Source organism: Brassica rapa, chromosome A03 (assembly GCF_000309985.2).
Source record: "Brassica rapa cultivar Chiifu-401-42 chromosome A03, CAAS_Brap_v3.01, whole genome shotgun sequence".
NCBI classification, from domain to species: domain Eukaryota; kingdom Viridiplantae; phylum Streptophyta; class Magnoliopsida; order Brassicales; family Brassicaceae; genus Brassica; species Brassica rapa.
The window spans coordinates 18,977,276-18,999,600 of record NC_024797.2 but is presented as its reverse complement, the minus strand read 5'-3'; the positions used below and the strand labels follow the sequence as shown (position 1 = coordinate 18,999,600).

The 22,325-nt window shown below is 33.6% G+C and overlaps 3 protein-coding genes and 1 pseudogene across 3 annotated transcripts; 1 reads left to right on the top strand and 3 right to left on the bottom strand.

Moving 5' to 3' along the window:
• Nucleotides 1–776: 776 nt before the first annotated feature.
• LOC103859754 (DNA mismatch repair protein MSH2) lies at nucleotides 777–5,234 on the top strand. The gene is made up of 11 exons (XM_009137333.3): nucleotides 777–1,184; nucleotides 1,283–1,332; nucleotides 1,465–1,497; nucleotides 1,585–3,213; nucleotides 3,430–3,540; nucleotides 3,620–3,709; nucleotides 3,799–3,981; nucleotides 4,064–4,190; nucleotides 4,284–4,477; nucleotides 4,559–4,702; nucleotides 4,834–5,234. The coding sequence occupies exons 1-11, from the start codon at nucleotides 1,136–1,138 to the stop codon at nucleotides 5,035–5,037; spliced, it is 2,814 nt and encodes a 937-aa protein (XP_009135581.1). The 5' UTR covers nucleotides 777–1,135; the 3' UTR covers nucleotides 5,038–5,234.
• Nucleotides 5,189–8,415, bottom strand: LOC103859755 (annotated as a pseudogene).
• A 237-nt stretch (nucleotides 8,416–8,652) lies between these two features.
• Nucleotides 8,653–9,108, bottom strand: LOC108871406. Its single transcript, XM_018658114.2, has one exon. It carries the CDS (start codon nucleotides 8,985–8,987, stop codon nucleotides 8,832–8,834), a length of 156 nt encoding a protein of 51 aa, XP_018513630.1. The 5' UTR covers nucleotides 8,988–9,108; the 3' UTR covers nucleotides 8,653–8,831.
• Nucleotides 9,109–16,770: 7,662 nt separating this feature from the next.
• On the bottom strand, nucleotides 16,771–22,099 carry LOC108871282. The gene has a single exon (XM_033286093.1). It carries the CDS (start codon nucleotides 18,448–18,450, stop codon nucleotides 18,298–18,300), a length of 153 nt encoding a protein of 50 aa, XP_033141984.1. The 5' UTR covers nucleotides 18,451–22,099; the 3' UTR covers nucleotides 16,771–18,297.
• Between the last annotated feature and the right edge of the window lie 226 nt (nucleotides 22,100–22,325).

The window sequence follows — 22,325 nt, the reverse complement described above, 5'->3', positions numbered from 1 at the left end:
GAGATAATTTATGTATATATTGTATTGTTATCTGAAAAAGCTTTTAGTAAAAAGTTAAAAACATAAATTATATAACTAAATATTAATCAAATAAAATTCTTAATTATATAATTAAAACATATTATTATTTGCGAAGTAAATTTTTAGAATCGAGCTCTCACGTCAAAAGTTAGAGTGGTTAATATCGTTTATACCTTTAATGAATAAAATGTATAAATAAATTAAAATGTAAAAACGAAATTTTAATTTATTTGATTAGATAATTGATTAAAATTAATAATAGTAAGAATTATCCAAAATCTGAAAATATAATTTAAACAGAGATAATTTATGTATATATTATATTGTTATCTGAAAAAGTCTTTTAGTAAAAAATTAAAAACATAAATTATATAACTAAATATTAATCAAATAAAATTATTAATTATATAATTAAAAATATAATATTGAATTATCCAAAATCTAAAAAGATAATTAAAAAAAATTATATATATTTTATTGTTATCTGAAAAAGTCTTTTAGTAAAAAGTTAAAAAACATAAATTATATAACTAAATATTAATCAAATAAAATTCTTAATTATATAATTAAAACAAAATATTGAATTAACCATAATCTAAAAAGATAATTAAAAAGATAATTTTTATATATATTGTATTGTTATCTGAAAAAGTGTTTTAGTAAAAAATTTAAAAAAACATAAATTATATAATTAAATATTATTCAAATCATTTTTTAAAATTATATAATTATAATATAATATTGAGTTATTTTAAAATTTATTTTAGTATAATGAAAATAGTGTAGAAAGAACTTTCAAAAATTTATGAAAATGTTTAAGCCCGCATCGCGGACAAAACACATAGTGAACTAATAAACAGAGATGTTTATTTAGCCCAGTAGGCCCAATACGAGTTTATGGGCTTTATCTTTAATGGACCAACACGCGTATCGCAAAGAACGTCGATCAACGCGCCGCCGGGGAAAAAAGTTGCCGCCCATCATTTTCCCGCCAAACCCGACACCATAAACTGCCCTCGAAAAAGTTGTCTCTTTCTATTCCAGTCGCCAGGAGAAAAGAATATTTGCTCCTTAAGTCTCAGAACGTAGCCAAAGGCTCTTGCTTTATCCACCGATGGAAGGTAACTTCGAGGAGACGAACAAGCTTCCGGAGCTTAAATTAGGTAAAATCTATAACCCTAATTTTGTTTTTCCCTTCCTCGTGTTAGAATTTCAATTTGGGTTTGTGGGTTTCACGAAAGTTTCTACCTTTAACATTCAGATGCTAAGCAGGCTCAAGGGTTTCTCTCTTTCTTCAAAACCCTACCAAATGTAAGTCTCCTTGTTCTTCTTCTATCTCTAGGGGAAACAGTTAGATATATGCCTTTAAGATTAGGGATTGAAGCAAAATGTATTCACTGGAACTATGCTTATGTGGGGTTTTGATTGGTGTTTTCCTTACAGGACTTGAGAGCTGTTAGGTTCTTTGATCGCAAGGTGAGTTCTGAAACTACAACTTTTGTTACTTCTCACTGGTCTAGACTTTGATTCTTTACTTGTTACTGATTAAATGCATTGTTGCAGGATTATTACACAGCTCATGGGGAGAACTCAGTTTTCATTGCTCAGACTTATTACCATACCACCACTGCTCTACGCCAGATTGGGAGTGGAGCAAACGCTCTTTCAAGCGTCAGCGTTAGTAAGAACATGTTTGAAACCATCGTCAGGGATCTTCTCCTGGAGAGGAATGATCATACCGTGGAGCTTTACGAGGGAAGCGGGTCGAATTGGAGGCTTGTGAAAGCGGGTTCTCCTGGAAACATTGGTAGCTTTGAAGATGTTTTGTTTGCAAACAACGAGATGCAGGACACCCCGGTTGTTGTCTCCTTGTTTCCGAGTTTTCAGGAGAGTAGATGCGTTGTTGGGATGGCTTACGTTGATCTCACAAAGAGGGTTCTTGGACTAGCTGAGTTTCTTGATGATAGCCGTTTCACTAACCTGGAGTCTTCTCTCGTTGCTATAGGCGCGAAAGAATGCATCTTTCCAGCTGAGTCTGGCAAAACTAATGAGTGCAAGAGTTTGCATGAGTCTCTTGAGAGGTGTGGTGTGATGACAACGGAGAGGAGTCGTCAGGAGTTTAAAGGAAGAGATTTAGAGTCAGATCTAAAGAGGTTGGTGAAGGGGAACATTGAGCCAGTTAGAGATTTAATCTCTGGGTTTGAGCTTGCGACTCCTGCTCTTGGTGCATTACTCTCTTTCTCTGAGCTTCTCTCGGACGAAGGTAACTACGGGAACTTCACAATACGCAGATACGACATCGGCGGGTTCATGAGACTCGACTCTGCAGCAATGAGGGCGTTGAATGTGATGGAGAGCAAAACTGACGCAAACAAGAACTTCAGTTTGTTTGGTCTCATGAACAGAACGTGCACCGCAGGGATGGGGAAGAGACTGCTTCATATGTGGCTCAAGCAACCTCTTGTGGATTTGAATGAGATTACGATGAGATTAGATATAGTTCAGTGCTTTGTTGAAGAAGCTGGGTTAAGACAAGATCTTAGACAGCATCTGAAACGCATCTCAGATGTTGAGAGGCTTGTCCGGAGTCTCGAGAGGAGAAGAGGCGGTTTACAGCACATTATCAAACTCTATCAGTCAACTATAAGGCTACCCTTCATCAAAACATCACTGCAACAGTACACCGGAGAGTTCTCATCACTCATCAGCAAAAGATACATCAAAAGGCTTGAGGCCTTATCAGACGCAGATCACCTCGGCAAGTTCATTGATCTGGTAGAGTACTCTGTAGACCTTGACCAGCTAGAGAACGGAGAGTACATGATCTCCTCAAGCTACGACGCCACATTGTCATCTCTCAAAGATCAGAAAGAGTTGCTGGAGCAGCAGATACACGAACTGCACAAAAAGACAGCTATAGAACTCGATCTTCCGGTGGACAAGGCTTTGAAACTCGACAAAGCAGCGCAGTATGGGCATGTGTTCAGGATCACGAAGAAGGAAGAGCCTAAGATCAGGAAGAAGCTGACAACACAGTTCTTGGTGCTGGAGACTCGCAAAGACGGAGTGAAGTTTACGAACACAAAGCTTAAGAAACTTGGGGACCAGTACCAAAGTGTTGTGGACGATTATAAGAGCTGTCAAAAGGAGCTCGTTGATCGTGTAGTTCAGACTGTTGCCAGCTTCTCCGAGGTATGTTTAGTTGTTAATTCATCTTAAGTATTGGACTGTTACAAAAAATGGCTATCTTAAATCATATAAATATGTATGGTATTTATCAATGTTTAGGCGGGTGCCTATACTGATTTTTTTTTTTAATTCTATAAAAATCATTTTGTTTAGGTTCGATTTGCCGCCTAGACCAATTTTTAGAACACTGTTATTTATAATGTATATTATGTGGTTTAGGTGTTTGAGGAGCTAGCAGGGATGCTCTCTGAGATGGATGTTTTGCTAAGCTTTGCTGATTTGGCTGCTAGTTGCCCTACACCATACTGTAGACCAGAAGTCACCTCTTCGGTTAGTACAACGTCAAGTTGATTTGATTGTTTTGTTTCGAAAATTTAGATTGTTTTCTTCTTTGTTCTATATATTGCAGGATGTTGGAGACATTGTACTAGAAGGGAGCAGACATCCATGCGTAGAAGCTCAAGATTGGGTGAACTTTATACCAAATGATTGTAGACTTGTAAGTATTGTAATATGGTAATGAAATAGCCTTTGTTTTATCTCTGTGTCCCTATTTTGACTTTGAAGCAATTCCCTTGTCAAAATCAGGTGAGAGGGGAGAGTTGGTTTCAGATAATAACGGGACCTAACATGGGAGGGAAGTCCACTTTCATTCGCCAAGTTGGTGTGACTGTTCTGATGGCTCAAGTTGGTTCCTTTGTTCCTTGTGATAAAGCTTCAGTTTCCATCAGAGACTGTATCTTTGCACGTGTAGGAGCAGGCGATTGCCAAGTGAGTTTTATTTAACTCGCTGCTTCTTTGTTTTTGAAACTGTTGAGTTGTGTTAAACCTCTTTTTTCCTTTCATGTTTTAGCTGCGTGGAGTGTCTACTTTCATGCAAGAAATGCTTGAAACTGCTTCGATATTAAAAGGAGCTACTGATAAGTCACTGATAATTATCGATGAACTGGGACGTGGAACATCAACTTATGATGGCTTTGGTTAGTTTTAACTGCAACGGCTCTTCTTTTATTTGGATTTTGAGTTGGATTGATGTATTGTGTTGTTAATGTTGTCTTTGGTGAATTTATCAGGTTTAGCGTGGGCTATATGTGAGCATCTGGTTCAAGTGAAGAAAGCTCCTACTCTGTTTGCTACTCACTTCCATGAACTTACTGCCTTGGCTCAAGCAAACTCTGAGGTTGCAGGTAACACCGTTGGTGTTGCAAACTTCCATGTCAGTGCACACATTGATACAGAAAGCCGCAAACTCACCATGCTTTACAAGGTTTGCCTTAATCAAACAGCATCTGCTTCTTCCCAAAAACATCAAACTAGATTGTTTTGATGTATCTGTTTGTCTGGTTAGGTTGAACCAGGGGCATGTGACCAGAGCTTTGGGATCCATGTGGCTGAGTTTGCCAACTTCCCTGAAAGCGTAGTGGCGCTAGCAAGAGAGAAAGCTGCCGAACTAGAAGATTTCTCTCCACCTTCCATAGTTATCAACAATGAGGTCTGCATTCGTTTTTGCTCCGTTTGTATCTGGTTTGAAGATGGAAATATTCACCAATACTTCAGTTTACTACGTCTGAATTGAGAGTTTATGACAAAAGATTAAAAAGTTCTTGTGGTGGTGTGTTGCAGGAGAGTGGGAAGAGAAAGAGCAGAGAAGATGATGCAGAGGAAGTATCAAGAGGGGCAGCACGAGCTCACAAGTTTCTGAAAGAATTCGCAGAGATGCCACTTGATAAAATGGAGCTAAAAGATTCGCTTAAACGCCTACATGAGCTGAAAGAAGAGCTAGCGAAAGATGATGTGGGCTGCCACTGGCTCAAGCAGTTCCTCTGAAACAGCCTTTGCAATTTTCACTTCAGTTCCATTTTTGTAAATTCTCTCTCTCCAGCTCTCGGCTCTTGTAGGACTTGTACTAGTTCTTTTCGGATTAGGCGGATAAGACAAAAACAAATGGAAAGCTTTCAGACAAAACAACACTTCAGTGTCCTGCAATGAATAGTATTAGGGATTAGGAAGATGTTTCTCTAGCATATTTTTTGCATTTTTCTCCAACAATAAAAGGCAAAATTACAATAACCACATAAGAATTATCTTCCTAACAGCTCGTTAAATATCGTCGTCACTATCCGCCAGAGTCTCAGGATCAGCAGAGAGGATTCCTGATACCTGGTTCAGCTCTAATACAATCGACTTCCTCATCTTCTCAAAACGAGAAGCAGACTTGGCAACCACCTCATTGTACATCTTCTCCCTCGCAACATAATCAGTCCGTGGCAACGGAATAGTTCCCCACACGCTTCTTTGTCATCGAGAAGCGAACCATCACCGGAGTAGCTGAAATTAAACGCGAACTCAGAAGGAGCTGCCTCATCCACCACGACAGCCTCCGCATCAGGAGCCGCATCGACGGCCCCCTGAGTCACGACCGCCTCTCTCCTAGGCTCCGCTCTTTTCTCTGGCCTACTTGCTTCCCACTCTGAATCTCTGATAGTAACTTGGAGTAGGAGGCAGCAAGTGATGGCCAGAACTTCATCTGAATATTCATTACATCAAGAACGGTACGCAGGCAGGCTCTTGAAGGAGGAGCTGTAGCTATAGGCAAGTCGTTCTCCGCATTTTCTCCCAGAAGCACCTTTACAGATTAAAACGGAATCATCAATAAACGTTTTCTCTTTCATAACCATATATGAGAATATAGATTTAAACCTTGATCACTGCTGTAGCAGAAGAAGATATGGAGCGAAGATTGTAACTGCAAATGATGAAACATCTTTAAAGTCGCCCATTGAAAGCAAGAAACTATTCATAAACTGCAAAGAAAACGCACCCGCCCTCGAGAATAACTAGCATTTTCCCGCCGCAGAGATCACCCAACATCTGTGTCATTCGAGAATAACCAGCCGGAGTCACCTGAAAGTAAAGAATAAATTTTTTTGTCTAATCAATAGAATGAACACAATATCCTTTGACGAGGTGCACAAACTGATTCAAAAACCTTGAATATAAAGCTTACTTTACAGCATCCTAGTGGGTCACCTTTAGCTGCATCAAATCCCGCTGATACGATTGCAAGGGAAGGGTTCAAGTTAGACAAAGAATGAATGCACATTCAGCTAAAGCCAAAGCCCTGGTTTGTGGAAACCAAATATTTATAAAGACCAAAAGGGGAAAGCAAAACGCATTAGGTACCAATGGGAAGAACTACATGCTGAAAGGCATAGATATAGTCTCTGTCACCAACTCCACTACAACGTAACTCCATGGAACATTTACACAATAATCTTCAGCACCATTTGTACCAACCTGCACCACCCAAATCAAAATATTAGTAACATTTTCTCTAGTACATTTCATTACATGTTCACAACAAGATTAAAAAAAGTTAAAAAAAAAACACAATATAACACCATATGATACAAAATCAACAAAAAGCTAGTACATATGAATGTGTTGCGGCAACTAAGTTACTGAGCACAGGTACCTCATTAGCAGCTCCAGTACCCGGATATAATTTTCCTCCTTCATGTCTGTGCAAGGAAATGTACATTACCTAATATAAATTGTTAACAATAGTTAGTGTAGAAAAAGGTCAGTTCACAGAAATAACTTTCTGCATCCAACACTTCAAGAATCAATGAGACATGCATAGATTTAGGAAGCTTACAGATTTGTTTTTTTCGAATATCTCTTGGGTTCCATTTCCATGATGGACATCCTACAACAATGGAGAAGGTATTAAGAAGTTTAAAGTTCTACAGAACCACCCAGCATTGAGTTATCAGCGACATTACCCAGTCCACAATCAGCACCTTCTTTGCCCCTAATGCTTGTGCAACTAAAGCAGCAACAGCTGCATTATTGTGAAGGCAAAACCCCATAGAATCTTTGATGCCAGCATGATGACCTGGGGGTCTAACCTGATTCAATCAAACATATTTTTTTTTAACCGGATATGGTGTAACTTCAATTTCAAGCACATAAATAGTTGCATCTTTAAATTCAAAATTATGAATTTTGACATACCAAAGCGAAAGCATTTTTGACACGGCCAGAGAAGATTTCTTTAGCTAGATCAGCGCACAAACCTGCTGCAAGTCTAGCAGCACGTGCTGAATACTCATTAGCATATGTGTCAGAGGTAAAGTAGCTGCCAGACAATGGAAAAAAAAAAGATGAGCAGCGAGAGCCAAAACTAGATAAGTTACAGGTGAATTACAAAACCTATTGTGAAGCTGGCTTGTAATATCAACAGCATCAACATGCTCTGAAGTGTGTACCTCAAAAATTGAAAAAAATTATAAATCAGTTAATGAAACAAACAAACTAATTGCAGTTAGAGATGTCTCCAAGAGTATTAAGTATGCAGCTCACCATCTGGAGTTCTTGTTTAGTGATTTCCCTTGCATGGATAGGAAAGCATCTTCCAGGAAAAACGCCTGCAAATTTTCAAAATGTGATGAATACAAAAATTACATAACATATACATTTGCTCATTACAGAACTGATATACCAGCTGTGGCAAGACTGGCAGCTATAGCTCGAAGACGGTCAGGTCTCTCAACATGTGGAAGTTCCTTCACTTCGAACTTATTAAGCATGCCATCAACACATGTTAAGAGATACTAGATTTCTCAGTAAACTATTAAAAACAACGGAAACATACTTCAGAGTGTAGCAACATTCTCTCGTCGAAACCAACAGCTGTTGAGCTGGTTGAAGGTGAGCTTCCTAAACATCAGAAACAAAAGAGAATTGAGTATGCTTATAGTTAACTCAAAGTTCCAAAAGAAGAGAGCTCATACCTCCACGTTTCTCTTCAACTTGGGTGAGACCATTATCTTTGCAAAACATCCATGCCTGAGGATCCCAGACTCCTTGTGCTCACCACACATCTGCATTAAAGGAATCAACTTTAGTGACGGAGCAAAAAGACTTCTGCCGGCGAAACTTTCCTTCCACGGTTGCGCAAACAGAGAGACGACTACGACGACGTTTAGACTTTAAAGTGTATAAGATTATTTGGGCTGAGTAGGTGTGACCCAATAAGAATATAAGCCCATTAACCAGGTGAACCAAAAGATTCAAAAGCATATGGTCTAACTTACACCAATGATTACTGAAAATAGGCCTAAGCCCATTAACAAACGCGAGACAGTTTTTTTCCTGACTCAATTTGTTTTTTCTTGGTCAAAATCTTTTCCTGGCCCAATAAAATGCGACGTTTGTGAGCAAGTAATCAGTACCCTCCATTTTGTGTGCATGTATAGTATACATGCGAGCGAGTAAATAGTAACTTACAGTCTCCATAGTACTTAAAAGCAGCCTCGTAGCATGTTCTGTTAATAAATTACCTTTGGTACGTAGAAAACAAATTGTCCGGTATGATTAACATAAGTAGACCAGCCATTGACAAAAAAAATATTGGGGGTACATTACATATATGTATAGTTGACAAGAAAAATATTGAGAAATTCATATTAACAACAACAATACACCTGCATAAAATTGAAAAGAAACACCGTACGTAGAGCGAAGAGATATGTGGCAGGTGACCTATATATGTTTCCTTTTTTAATGCCTCTATGTCATCATTTATACATACAAATGTGTGTGTATTGTATTGATGATTACTCGTTCGAACAAAGAAGCATAGCAATACATTTCACAATAATGTAGAGCCTTCCTCTCTTCTTTTTCAGAGACTTCTCAACCCGTTTTGGTGAAGACGGCTTCTTCTTCTTCTCCCAATTCTTCAATGCCTCATCCTTTGACTTTTTCTTCATTATTTTTCTCTCTCTATATATAAGCTTATTTTGTTTCTTTAATTATAATGTTTAGGTGTAACTTGATGATTGTGTGATGTTTAAAGGATGTTTAAAAGGAAGTGAAGGTTCATCATTATATTGGAGTGAGAGGGAAAATGAGATAAGGAGAAACTATTCCACACAATTGATTCAGGACCCGTCAAGAAAAAAAACCCTAAAACAAAAGCCGCTTGTGGAGTGTGACCGGCTAGCTTCCCATTATGGTTGAAAATATTTGATGTATTGTTTTCTTGTCTCCTTTCAGTTCAAAGAATCATCATCGATAAAGATATTTGTGATAGATTTTTTTTCTTTAACATTTTTGATGAATTTATTTTGTATATATGAGTGGGTTATGTTAGGATAGACGGTTATGCGACCGTCCAAATCTGATCTTCAGTTTTAAGTAAAAATTGGTCTTGCAAACTAATGGACAACTGCTAATATTTCTTTTCATTATAGACGATTTAGTGGCATTTGATTTGGATTTAGGGAGATGAATTCTATTCATTTTTACTTATAAGACTCAATTTTTAAAATATCATATGTATCCATGTGATTTTCAAATTTCATGTGATAAAAAAAACTAGAAAACAAAATAGTTATACTTACCAAATATCTATTGCACTTTAAATCCAAATTATATGTCCAAAACTATATACTCTATACAAATTTATCTATTGCACTTTAAATCCAAATTATATGTCCAAAACTATAATTCATTACATTTTATATACTCTTACATTTTTGGATATATAATTCTTTTTATATTGTTTTATCATTTTTGAATTTATATTTATATTTATAAATATTTAAAAAATAACCTTTTAACATCTATCAACTCTTAAAATTCACAAATTCTATACAAATTCATCTCCCAATAACTCTCCCCCCCCCCCCCCCCCCCCCCCCCCCCCCCCCCCAATAAAAAATGGAGAGGTTGACAAAAAAAAGAAAGAAAACCTGTGAAAACCATGAACTTAAATCACTATTTTTCAAAAGATATATATAATCCCCTCTACTGAATATCAAGTCATTATGCTATTTGGCATTTAAATACAGGTCCTCCAATAATTTAAAATCCAGGACGAAATAGGGTCAAGTAGACTTCCTTAAGATACAGACAGCTCATTTCGAGTAAATAGCTAAGGACCTCAAAACATAATGTTCATAGTATTGAACCACATAGATAGTTCTCGTATGATTTAGCTGTGTGGAGCTGTTTTGCTTTCTGACTGGCCTTTTATAACCTCCCCAAACTTCAGATCCTAATAATCTGTTAACCCTTAAAGTCAGCAACCTAAACACCAATGGAATAAAATCATAGGACAAAAGGACTAGTAGAAACAGGAAACCAAAGGCCAGCAGCAATGCTAGAACTCCTATGAATTTCTCAAATATTAGTATTTTATTTAGGGAAAATTATTTTTTTAGGCCAAAAAATCGTAACTATGTCCTATTAGACTAATTCTTATTTTGTACCTCTTTTGCCTTTAATGCTCTTTTGTATTTTCGAATATAAATCAAATAAATAGTTTTACAAACTAAAAAAATTGGAAAAATAGTAGCTAATGATGAAATACCCATATGAACTTAGTGGTATTTTTTCCAGTTCTAAAAATGTTTAAATTATAATTTCAAATTATGTTCTACATAAATTAGAATTGACATTCTACAAAGTAGAAAATGAAATCCAATTTTTCCATTGAATCTACAATGTTTAGAATACGCGATCTACGTAAATAATATACTCTAAAAATATTTAGAATATGTATTATGCGTTTAACCTATCGCTCTAAAATTTGTAGAAAGCGGAATCTACATATTAATATAAATCTAAAATCTGTAGAAATCGAAATCTACACATTATTATAAATCTAAAAATCGGTAGAAACTGAATTCTACAGATTTATTGTATTCTTAACGGATAAGAATAATCAGTTTCAAAAAATATGGAAAGAAAATATTTGAAAATATTCAGTTTCTATATATGAAAAATCAATTTTTCGGAAAAACAATTGTGGGACATAAAGTGTAGGTTTAGTTTTTTTTTATTTGTGAATTTTTATTGTTTTCTTCTATTTTAGTTATTTATTATATTTCAATATTTACAATTGTTTTATTAATTGTAATTTTATAAATTTAAGGGTATTATTACCATTTTAAAAATAATTAACTTAATGAAATATAAAATATATGAGATTAGACTAATGAGACATAGTTATCATTTGTTTGGCCTTAAAAAACAATTTTCCCTTTTATTTATTTGATTTTTCTTTAAATTTTCAAAGCCATCAAACCATGTGTGAAATGTGAATGTGATTTAACTCTCACAATATTAAAAAAGTCTCTTAAATGAAAGATTCCTAATATTTTTTTTTATTCTTTAAATGATGAGAGATTTTCTATGAGATATTTTTTAGTGCACATACTTTAGCAACTTTTTATAGGTAGTTTACTAAAACTGAAGTTCTTGAAAGCAAATATTTAAATTATAAATTATAAATAAATGATTAAGTTTTTTAATACAGATCAAATAATTAAATCATTGGATAAAAGATAAGTGGCTAATTGATGTATTTTGATAATGACATGTGGATAAAGAGGTTTTAATAAAAGGTTCTCAAACTAGATTCAGTTCTTTCTCTTTCCTAATTTTGTTTGCTCCGAATGCTATTAATATTTCTCCATTGGACATGCTTTAATTACTATCACATGCTACATCGATTGGTGCAATAAATTTACGGAACAGTTTATTGGGTTGTGTCTTTTTTGATACTAGCATGTACTCCAGTAATTGTTTGTATTTAAGTTAGCCGTGTAAATTTGCCGGTTTTGTCTCTAGAAGGGTTTTAATCCTTGCAGACTTAACTCCTGATTCAAAAATTAAAAAATCTATAGATAACAACAGAAAAGATGCTTCTCATATTAAAATATTGTAGCAGCAGGCACTAACAAAAAAAAAAGGAATACAAGAGTAACGTTGTTTTGTAAACTATACATGGTTTATGATATTTTTTGTTAAGTATATCAGATAGTGTTGTCCAACATGTGAAAGAAAATCATTACACATGATCTTTCTAAGTATATCCGATCCACAAGTTTTCTTTCAAATAAAGGTGCCATTTTAAGCAGTCGCTCCAAATCGTGTTTCTTGCTATTTTGGCGGTGCAAGTTTTGCTTCTTTCGTTTCCTCCTGCAATGAACAAACTTTATTCTCCTTTTTGGTTTTGAACTTTTTGACTAGAGACTAGAGTGAGACTCGAACTATTTCCGAATTATATCTATTATTTGCCGTCAATTGAAACATTAATTTGCTTCTTTTTTTTTTTTGTGTTTCGGTCAAAAGAACTATAAGTTTGTTATATAAATTATATAGTGACGAAACCACCACTTAGTCTAGACAAACATATAATCATGTTTTTATCTTTATTTTTCTTTTGTTTTATATGAAACATCTGGAGGTTCCATCCTTTATTTTGTTTTGCCTTTTTAAATTAGGTTTTGGTGATTTATCTTGAAATGTGTATTGAATAAATCAAGATATTTCATCAACAAGAAAGAAAAGGAAAAATTAGAGCTTTGATAAAGATTTATCAATTCTTTCAAAAAAGACGACAAAACAAGAACAAAGATAGTTTTGAAGTAAGAATATATAAAAAGGACCGGGAATTTGCGGTTAAGTGGTAAGGAGAAGGGTTTGGGATATCACCACATTTCAGGTTCGATTTATATGCTATGCGAAACTAAGTTATATTTTTCTGATCACTTACACGGATATAGGCTATTGCATTTCGGTCCATTTAAATATCCGAAAGAAGGTCTATCCGTGGGCTGCACCTCCCACCCAAGAGTTAGGTTTGAGTCTTTAATAGATCTGGATTTAACCATTTTTCAATAAAAAAAAAATCTATAAAAAAAAGTGCCAGCCTTACAAGCTTCTAAAAATAGATATAATAACCACACAAAAGTACCATTTTCTGTTTTTGTAGTCTACCTGATAATAATACATAAAAGGATATAACTTAGGTTCAAAACTCACTACATCCTTTAGAGCAAGTCCAAGGAGAAGTTCTAAAGAGAATATATCTTATTAAAAAAATCGGTAAAATATTAAAAGGAGGTGAGAGAAGAAAGAGGAGTTGTCTGCAGAGAGGTCCAGAGAAGTGTTTAGATACTAAGTTCTACACATGTCGTCTGTTTGTTAGATTTTGTATTTACAGAAAATTAAAATATATTTTTTTTATTAAAATATTAATTTTTTTATTTTTTTAGAACCTTTGGCAGGTTTTTACCGATGAGGCTGCCCTTAGCACCAATCAAATTGACACATAGATTATTAATTAAAAACATTAAACTAAATAAAAAATATTACTTAGGTTTTGTCCTTTAATCGTCACAACATTAAGGAGAGTTTTCACCAATAAATTTATATTGATTCCAGTTTTAAGGTGAAATCTTACATTTGGAAAATATTACTTACGTTTTGTAAATCCAGCCAAAATTAATCAAAAACTAGTTTAAGATCTATGAAGACTACGTGTGAATTAAAACAAAAAGTTCAAGACTCAACTATTTATAAGATATCAAAAGAGAGAGAGAGAGAGAGAGAGTCAAATCTAGTGGTTTCGTTTTCCAGAAACAGTGAGGAATCACATGGAAAGAATCTATTTAACGGGGGAAGTGAAAAGTCGAACCCATCATATCTTTTTCGTTATGATTGAAAGGGTAATGAATTTTATTTACGATCTTTATTTCTAAAACCATCTCCAATGATACTCTATAATTTTCTCTATATTTTAATTTAAAATAAAGTAATTCTATTATAGAGTTGGATTTGCTCTAATGGTTCACTCTATAATAGAGTTACTCTATAATAGAGTGACTATAATAGAGTGAAATATAGAGTATTCTTGTTTTCTCATTCTATATTTAGAGTAAAAAAAATAAGATTACTCTATATTTCACTCTATTATAGAGTAACTCTATTATAGAGTGAACCATTAGAGCAAATTCAACTCTATAATAGAGTTACTCTATTTTAGTGTAAATTATAGAGGAAAAAATAGCCAGCTTACGTCAATTTCAGGTTACGTTTGCAACGGATTGTTCTCAACTGGTGAAGATGGTTTCGGAACCAGAAGAATGACCAGCTTTTGCAACTTATTTGGAAGATATCAAAACCCTGAAAGAGAGTTTCACACGATCAGAAATAATCTATGTACCACAGACGCAAATTTCAAAGGCAGTCTAGCACGCAGTGCTAGAAAACAACCGTCTTTCGTCGTTCACATGGATGCAGATCACCCGGTTTGGTTCACAGAGTCAATATGAATCTGTATTGTTGATGACAAAAAAAAAATATATAGAGGAAAAAATAGAGTCCCCTTGGAGATGCTCTAATAAAGCACGAAAGGGCAATGTGGAGGGGATCCACCGCGCACCTGAAGTTCACGTGGACAAGACACTCCTTGCCTGTTGGCTGTTGCTATCAGTACAACCCTTTTCCTTTTGCAAACACTAATACAACCTTAATTTATGAGAATGTGATTTTGTTTTTTGGACACTTTTCTATTTTTCTATTGTATACTATTAAACAATTAAAGCGAAAATAAAAGTATGAAGCCATCACAAAACAAAAATAATCCAGAAAAAGGTAAATAATAAGCTGTCAATAATTTAGCAAAATACGCTCGCTAGTCACTACTTGCGTTAAATGTTTAAAGATAATAACAAATAAAGATGAAAAGTACCCGACATAATACTTCAAGTTCAAAAGTTCAAAAGTGAACGGAAATGGTCCCAAATGCTTCGTTTTGATCGAACCTCTCTAAATTTAAGCACAGTAAAAGCGTCATTACCAGTTGAAGATCACATGTTCTATAAAATAACACAACAATCGTAATGATAGATAGACATGTTAGAGTATTTATATTGTGAACTATAGCAGAAAAAGCGTTGTAGATATTTTGGAGAAAAGGGAAAAGAACTATAACAGAAAAAAAAAAAAAACAAATAACAAAAGATTATGGGTTTGAGTGGAACAGCTATTCTGATATCGCATTGGCCCAATAAAACTGTTAATTATCTCAGTTTCAATTATTTACCAGCAAGTCGTTTAATTTCGTACTTATAATCATAGACAAGCATTTACCCGTACGCAAACACATCTCGACTTGATCCGAAATATAGTGTGGGCTACAAGCTTACCTATTACAATATTCATATATCGATAATCGATCATCCAAGTCGTTCTTGCAGCCGTTGTGGGTTTCATGGATGTGGCTCATTAGCCAAAAACCATGGATGCAAGAATGTTGCACAACTTTCTGTTCTCAAGGTTGCAAATAGTTCTTATGTTTTAACAAACTCTTTTCATGTATATGCTTAGGTGAATTTAAATTTATTAATTCATGTAGAGTTATTGATGTTATTACTCACTGGGAAATGAATTCTTTTTTTTTTGCTGTAGAAAAGTAGTAGTGGTAGAGAAGGAAGTGGTAATCATAGAAGAGAGAGGACTTATTTATTTGTTCTGATGTTACAAGAGAAATTTTTGGGCCGTGTTTACCTCTGCTGCTTCACTTTTATAGACAATATAACTCTATCTAGTGTTAGAGGAGAGCATCTTGCCGTGTTAATTAAATCTTCAGGATATATGTGAGATGGAGGAATGGCTTATGAATAAAACTGAGGCTGATGCGGTGTTATGGAGAAAGTTGTTCTTAGAAGTGGATATGGCACCCCGCACCCGTCATATTAGTTTATTTTTGACGTTGGAAGTTCTTCATTAACGACAGAAACAAATCGCGGTAGTTTTCTATAAAAAGCAAAGAGGAGATCAACAGACAACAACAGTCACATAACTTATTGGGGAGAATGGATTCTACAAAGAGGTGGATGGATATCTGATTGAAGAGAATGGATACCACAGACCGTTGGATCTTAGAAAAAGCGATATATATATATATTACATTATTTTCGCACTCCGCCACTCGTGTGCTCTTATTTTCGTGTTCGGTGAAGATCCTACAACGTGCACGAGGCAAAAGGAAAAAATGATATCAATACTATTAAAAGGGAATGAGTCTTAAAAAATCTACCTATAAAGTTGTTTGGACCCTTTCATTTAACTTATTATTTTTTGGTCTGACTTTAAACTTAGACTAACAATATGTTACCATGTATTTCTCTAACAATAATTTATTCAATTCCTTTATTTATTCAAATATCACTCCTACCTCTTAATCATTACTATTACTATATTTACCATTTTGACTTTTAATCATAAAAGCATTGAAACTAATGTTTTATATTATCACTTTTATTATATAATATATGATTTAAAGTAAGAGAAGTTATACGACATATATGTGTACATTCTAACTTCCTCTTTCCTTTATAATAACATAATCATATCATATATAAACTTTCCTACTAAAATATTATATTATATACTAAACTTTCAACCGTCTATAGTTTGATAGATATTTTCATATTTAAAAATGATTTTTCTAAAAATATTTCATCAACCATGTTTTTGTACAATAACATTAAAAATCTATATCAAAAGGTTGTTGGACCCGATATGGACATAATGGGTCCACATCTGTTCGGATATTTAGGATCCTAAGAAAATTCGAAATATCTAAAAAATCTGAAAAAATATCTGAAACACGAAAGTACTTGAAACTCCAAACAAATAGCCAAAAAAATTCAAATACCTAAAAATTCAAAATCTTATTCAAAATCTGTCACTGAACTGAAAATATCCAAAATTGTATCCAAACACCCAAATTTTTTTTACTTTGAAAATTTACCTGAAATCAAAAACTATAATCGTAAACCAAAAATCTAAAAAAAATATCCATAATGCTGGAAACATATTCGAAATATCCAAATATACCTAATAAACACAACATATTTATGATCGGGTCTAGGGCAAGACTCGGACTCAAACAAAGACATGCGGGTCCAAAAAACTCCAAATAGGTTATCTTCTCTCGACCTGAACTAAACCTATATTTTTGGGTCGGTTCGGTTTTTTTTTGATCCGGATATAATTCTCATGCGTAAAAGAAATTTACGTAAAAGTGTACATATAAAATATCAAATAAACTAATTCATATATTATATAACTGTTAAAAATTATATTTTCGATATAATAAAACTTTGTATTATAATATAATCTAAAAAACCCGCGCTTGAAAAAGCGCGGGTCAAAATCTAGTTATAACTTATAAGCATATCATTTGGTCATCTCTTTTAAATAAAATATTCTTGTTTCTATTTGCTTAAAGCTTTTTCTTTTGCTCTTTTCATGGTGGTATTATAGTATTTTTGCAGTTACAAACAAAAAAGTAACAACTTCACTTATATTAGTATTTCACTGGGTATTATTATTAAATGCCATGTTGGGATTATATGCCAACATCACATTCAGAGCTATGATTTCAAATGCATTCGTTTTGGTTATAAACAAATTACATTTGGAATTCCGCTATATGCAAATTGATGACACCATGATACGTGTGGTGGGAGATGTTTGTTAAAAAATAAATCCATGATTCTGAGCAGGTCAAATACTTACTCTATCCGACTGAACGTGACTTTCTCGGTTTTGGCATAAAAAATTCACACGATACTGAGAGAAAACTAGCTAGGTATATTTTTGTTTCAATTTTGTTTGTAACAAAAGCCAAACACATCAAGATAAACCAAATGTTAGCTTATAGGCTAAGCATTATTAATTCTAGTTTGACCCATCAAGTAAACCAGTCTAGAGTTACACAAACGGTAGAGAGACTAAAAGTCTGATGAAGACCCGCTAAGTTTATCAAAACTAGACCAAAACTCAGTATTAATGTTTCATTCTCTAAAATCCCTTCTTAGTTATGTAAAAATTTAGACGTCAAAAAATACTATCAACTTATTTTGTACTACAATTAGCATAACGTCGCATGATCTATATATAGAAACTACGTACTTTTTTTTTTTTTGAACTTAACTACGTACCCTTTTAAGAAAACAAACTACCCAATATGATCAAAATAAAATGAGCCATACGTTGACAGGAAAAATATATTGGGGCACATATGTATAGTTGGCAAGAAAAATATTGAGTAATATATATAACAACAATATACTCCATATAACAACAACAACAACAACACATGACCCGCATAAAGCTGAGAGAAAGACAACGGAAACAATAAATTTCTTATTTGAGCTATATGATCTACTTTTCATGCCTTCATTATCATCCATATATAATTCTCCGAGTTGATGATTACTCGTGCGAACAAAGAAGCATATAAATACATTTTCCAATAATGTAGAACCTTCCTCTTTTCTTTTTCAGAAACTTTCCAACTCGTTTTGGTGAAGACGGCTTCTTCTTCTTCTCCCAATTCTTCACTGTCTCATCCTTTGAGTTCTCCATCACTGTTTATCTCTCTGTATATATAGAAGTTTTTTGTTTCTTTTATTGTGCGGTTTTATTGTAACTTGATGATTGTTTTATATTTAAAAGGAAGTGAGGGGTTCATCGTTATATTGGAGCGAGAGAAGGGAGATAAGGAGAGAGTATTCCACACCATTGATTCGAGACCCTTCAACGAAACAACACAAAAACAAAGGCCACTTGTGGAGTGTGACCGACTAGCTTCCCATTATTGTTGAAAATATTTGATGTATTTGTTTTCTTGTCTCCTTTCAGTTAAAAAAGATCTATATTTGATGGGTTTATTTAGTATGATTGTGTTATGCACAGAATATACGGCTATGCGGACCTTCCAAATCTGATCCTTTTCTTTTGAAGTTAAATTGGTCATGTAAACTAGCCTGTATTGGTTAACTGCGGAATGAAATAAAAAAAATGACCAATTTGAAGGGATTTAATCCGAGTTCAGTTAACTTACATTAAAAAATTTAAACTTAATACGTACGTAAATTCACAAGCTAATTAACTTACATTCAGTGCCATTAGGTTTACGTCGATAAAGAACTAAGAATTTTATACATTTCTAATATTCAACGTTGTATATTTCCATCAACAATTAAACTTATACCATGCATGTTCTTTCTTATCATAACTCTCTTATAGTGACATTCGACTGCAAAAATAAAGAGGTTAACCAAAGAAAAACAGTAAAGATCAAGAACGTTTAACTACTATAATTCTAAAAGGAAATCATCCCACTCCGATGGCTCCATTCATTGTGATACTTGGCATCATTTCGACTTTCAAGTAGATAGCGCCAGAGACGTAAAAGATAGTGAGCTTTATGTTTTTTATTGAACCCTATATATCATACAGAAACATCGTGGCGTAAATGAAGTTGAACTAGTAACTGATAAAATTATTGTTAGTTGACGGTAACAAGAATTAATAGAAGAGCAATGTAGATTATATTAGATTATTATATATGGTTTACTTTCATTCCACGTATATTATCGGTTTATGAGGTTATAATTGGGTTATGAGATTTATATTTTCGGTTTTAGTGTGAATATTAATTTTTCCGTTCTTGGCCTTTGGCAAAAAAAGAAGTTCAGTACATTAGACATGATCGTTTTTTTGGCATATCCAACCAAATATAAATCAAAGGGTGGCTAAAACAAATTATTAAATTTTATTAAAAGAAGAAAAACAGTTGCTTCAAATCATGTTTCTTACTATATAGGTGGTGCAAGTTTTGCTTCCTATTTCTCATGTAGCAAACAACCTTTATTTTTTCTTTCTTCTTGGTTTTGACTAGAACGAGACTGAGCAAAGTCTGAAATCTCTTTTTTCTTATAATTGATAAGATCCAAAATCAAAATTTTATGTAATTAATTTTCTGAAGCTCGCAAAAGTGAATTTCTTGCCTCTCGAAAACATTTATAAGTGTTGAAAAATGAACAAAAATACAATGAAAGAAAAAACTGAAATCATGTTAAAGAATAGTAATCGAAAAAATTCCAACCATTAGACTATTATCAATTGGATAAGATTCCTCTTTTACTGTCTTTTTTTTTTCTTCTGTGGCAACTGAAAGTACTATGCATTTGTTATATGGACTATATTTGAAGAATATGTATACAGCGACCATCACTTAGTCTAGTAGACAAACATAAGATCATGTTTTTTGTTTTTATTGTGATACACTTGGTGTGACTCGATCTTTTGTTTCTTTTTACTAAGAAATTTGTGGTTCTAACTTACAAACGTGTATTAAACGAATCCAGAACTCTGGATGGAATGATAAACACGAAAATTAGAGATTTTAAACAGATTTATCAGTACTTTTAGACAAGACACCATAAATAAATTTTAAATTAAAAGATTTATGAAATACATTTGCCTCCCAAGATTTATAAAAATAGATAATTAAGGACACCACCCAACGGTATGGCTTTCTTATCGTGTAATCTTTGAAATATTGCTCGGATAGATACTATTTCTTGAAGACTAGATAGATAATTTTGTTTCACATACTTTTTGATGTTAATTAAGTCTATGTATATATATCAGTATTCTTTGAACGAAATTCTTCGAACCTATAATTTTTTAGTCACTTAGTAGATAATTTAAGAATTTTAGCTATTATGTCGATTTCACGTTGGTGGTCGATATTTGTTGGGCTTGATAGAAAGCGATCTTGTCACGAGCAATCCGAGAGAAAGTCATGTGATAGAAATCGAAAATCACACACTGCCGCTTGGCGCCATCTCATATCTTTTCCCCCAAGTTAACAGTTCACTCTCCTATAGCCCATTCTCCAAATATTTCGTAAATTTATATCAAAGCAATCTACCAAATAAACACGACAATTTTTAGAAAAACTAAATAATACCAAAAGCAAATAAACTCAAGGGCCACCTCTGAGAGTTAAGAGTGCTAGTGTCATCCGGTCTAGCGATGACCGCTCTTCCTGCGATTCTTCTTTTTAGACATAAAACTTACGAAGACAATTTGGAACTTAAGTTTTTGTACGAGCATTTGACGATATGGTGCGAGTCGTGCGACAACAAAATAAATCCAAATCCATATTGTATATATCATACTCAAAACATCGATTATAATATTGATTTACATCAATACTAGCAACTTTTCTAGCACTCCCAGTATTATGACCAAGTCGCCCTAACTGAGCATCAATTATACTGTCTCTTCGTTTTTTATAATGAAAAAAATCTTGCCTTCGGCAAAGCAAAACACTATTATTGTATCTCCACTATCATCTCCTTCAAGTTTTCTTTATTGAACGAATCTTAAAAACCAAAAATTTAATGAAGTACGTGGACAGAACTTAAACGTAACCCCCTTTAGCGAGATAGTTGATTATAAACGTAAGTAAAGTGAGCATAGGCAATGGATATAACAAAGAAATAAATGAAACACAACAACCGAAGCCAAAGCCCAAAAGAGGGTGCGTTGCCATTTATAAGTGAAAGCAACTCATTTAACGAAGTTAACTACTTACCCACTTCTCATTAATTTTAACCTAATCTATACATTCACTCCTTCTAAACTTTAGACTGTAACTGAATTATTGACGTCTCTTACTGGCTTTTCTCCTTTTATAACCACACCAATTCTGCCGTGACTCTCTCTCTTTCTCGGTAACTTTAATTTTGCTTTGCCTTGACTTCACTAGTCTTCTTCCTACTTTTCAATCCCACACTCAAACCTCCCAAACTTTAATTTTCATCACTAGACCCCCCAATCTTACACAATCCATCACCAAGCAATATATTATTCGATACCTGACTAATTCTGAAAAATCTACTCCATCCGTTCTGAAAGTAAAATTTTCGGGAGTTTTCACTTAAGAATATAATAAATGTTTTACAATTTAATTTAAAATTTATTTTTAATATACTTTCCAATAACAATACATTAATAGAATTTAATCTGTTCAAATATTTACAATTAATGTTCTTAAAATTATACAAAAGTACTTTAACAATATATAAATTTTTTTTTATGAAACAAAAATAAATTTTAGAAAATTTTACTTTTGAGAACGGAAAGAATATTTATTGACGTTTAATTGACTAAGAACCTTCAAACAAATCATGTTTACCGACATGTTATTTGTTCAACTAAAATCAATGAAAATAGATAAGAAAGTTCAACTATACAAAAAAAAAGAGTTCAAATATACACTAATATTATCTACAGTGTCAATATCTTCATCATCAAACACGTTACTAGCGTCAGAATTGAACTCCATGTAAAGTTGCATGACACACATAGACAAAGTGAGCAAACATAAAACTGACTTTTATAAACCTAAAATCCAAAATGATTCAGAAACGTCATTTGTTGAA

Excerpts from the sequence above, each read along its gene's own strand:
- LOC103859754 (XM_009137333.3), top strand. The coding sequence starts at position 1,136 with ATGGAAGGTAACTTCGAGGAGACGAACAAGCTTCCGGAGCTTAAATTA. Across the intron at positions 3,214-3,429 it reads CTGTTGCCAGCTTCTCCGAG|GTGTTTGAGGAGCTAGCAGG; the intron begins GTATGTTTAGTT and ends TATGTGGTTTAG. Across the intron at positions 4,191-4,283 it reads ATCAACTTATGATGGCTTTG|GTTTAGCGTGGGCTATATGT; the intron begins GTTAGTTTTAAC and ends TGAATTTATCAG.
- LOC108871406 (XM_018658114.2), bottom strand. The coding sequence starts at position 8,987 with ATGAAGAAAAAGTCAAAGGATGAGGCATTGAAGAATTGGGAGAAGAAG.
- LOC108871282 (XM_033286093.1), bottom strand. The coding sequence starts at position 18,450 with ATGGAGAACTCAAAGGATGAGACAGTGAAGAATTGGGAGAAGAAGAAG.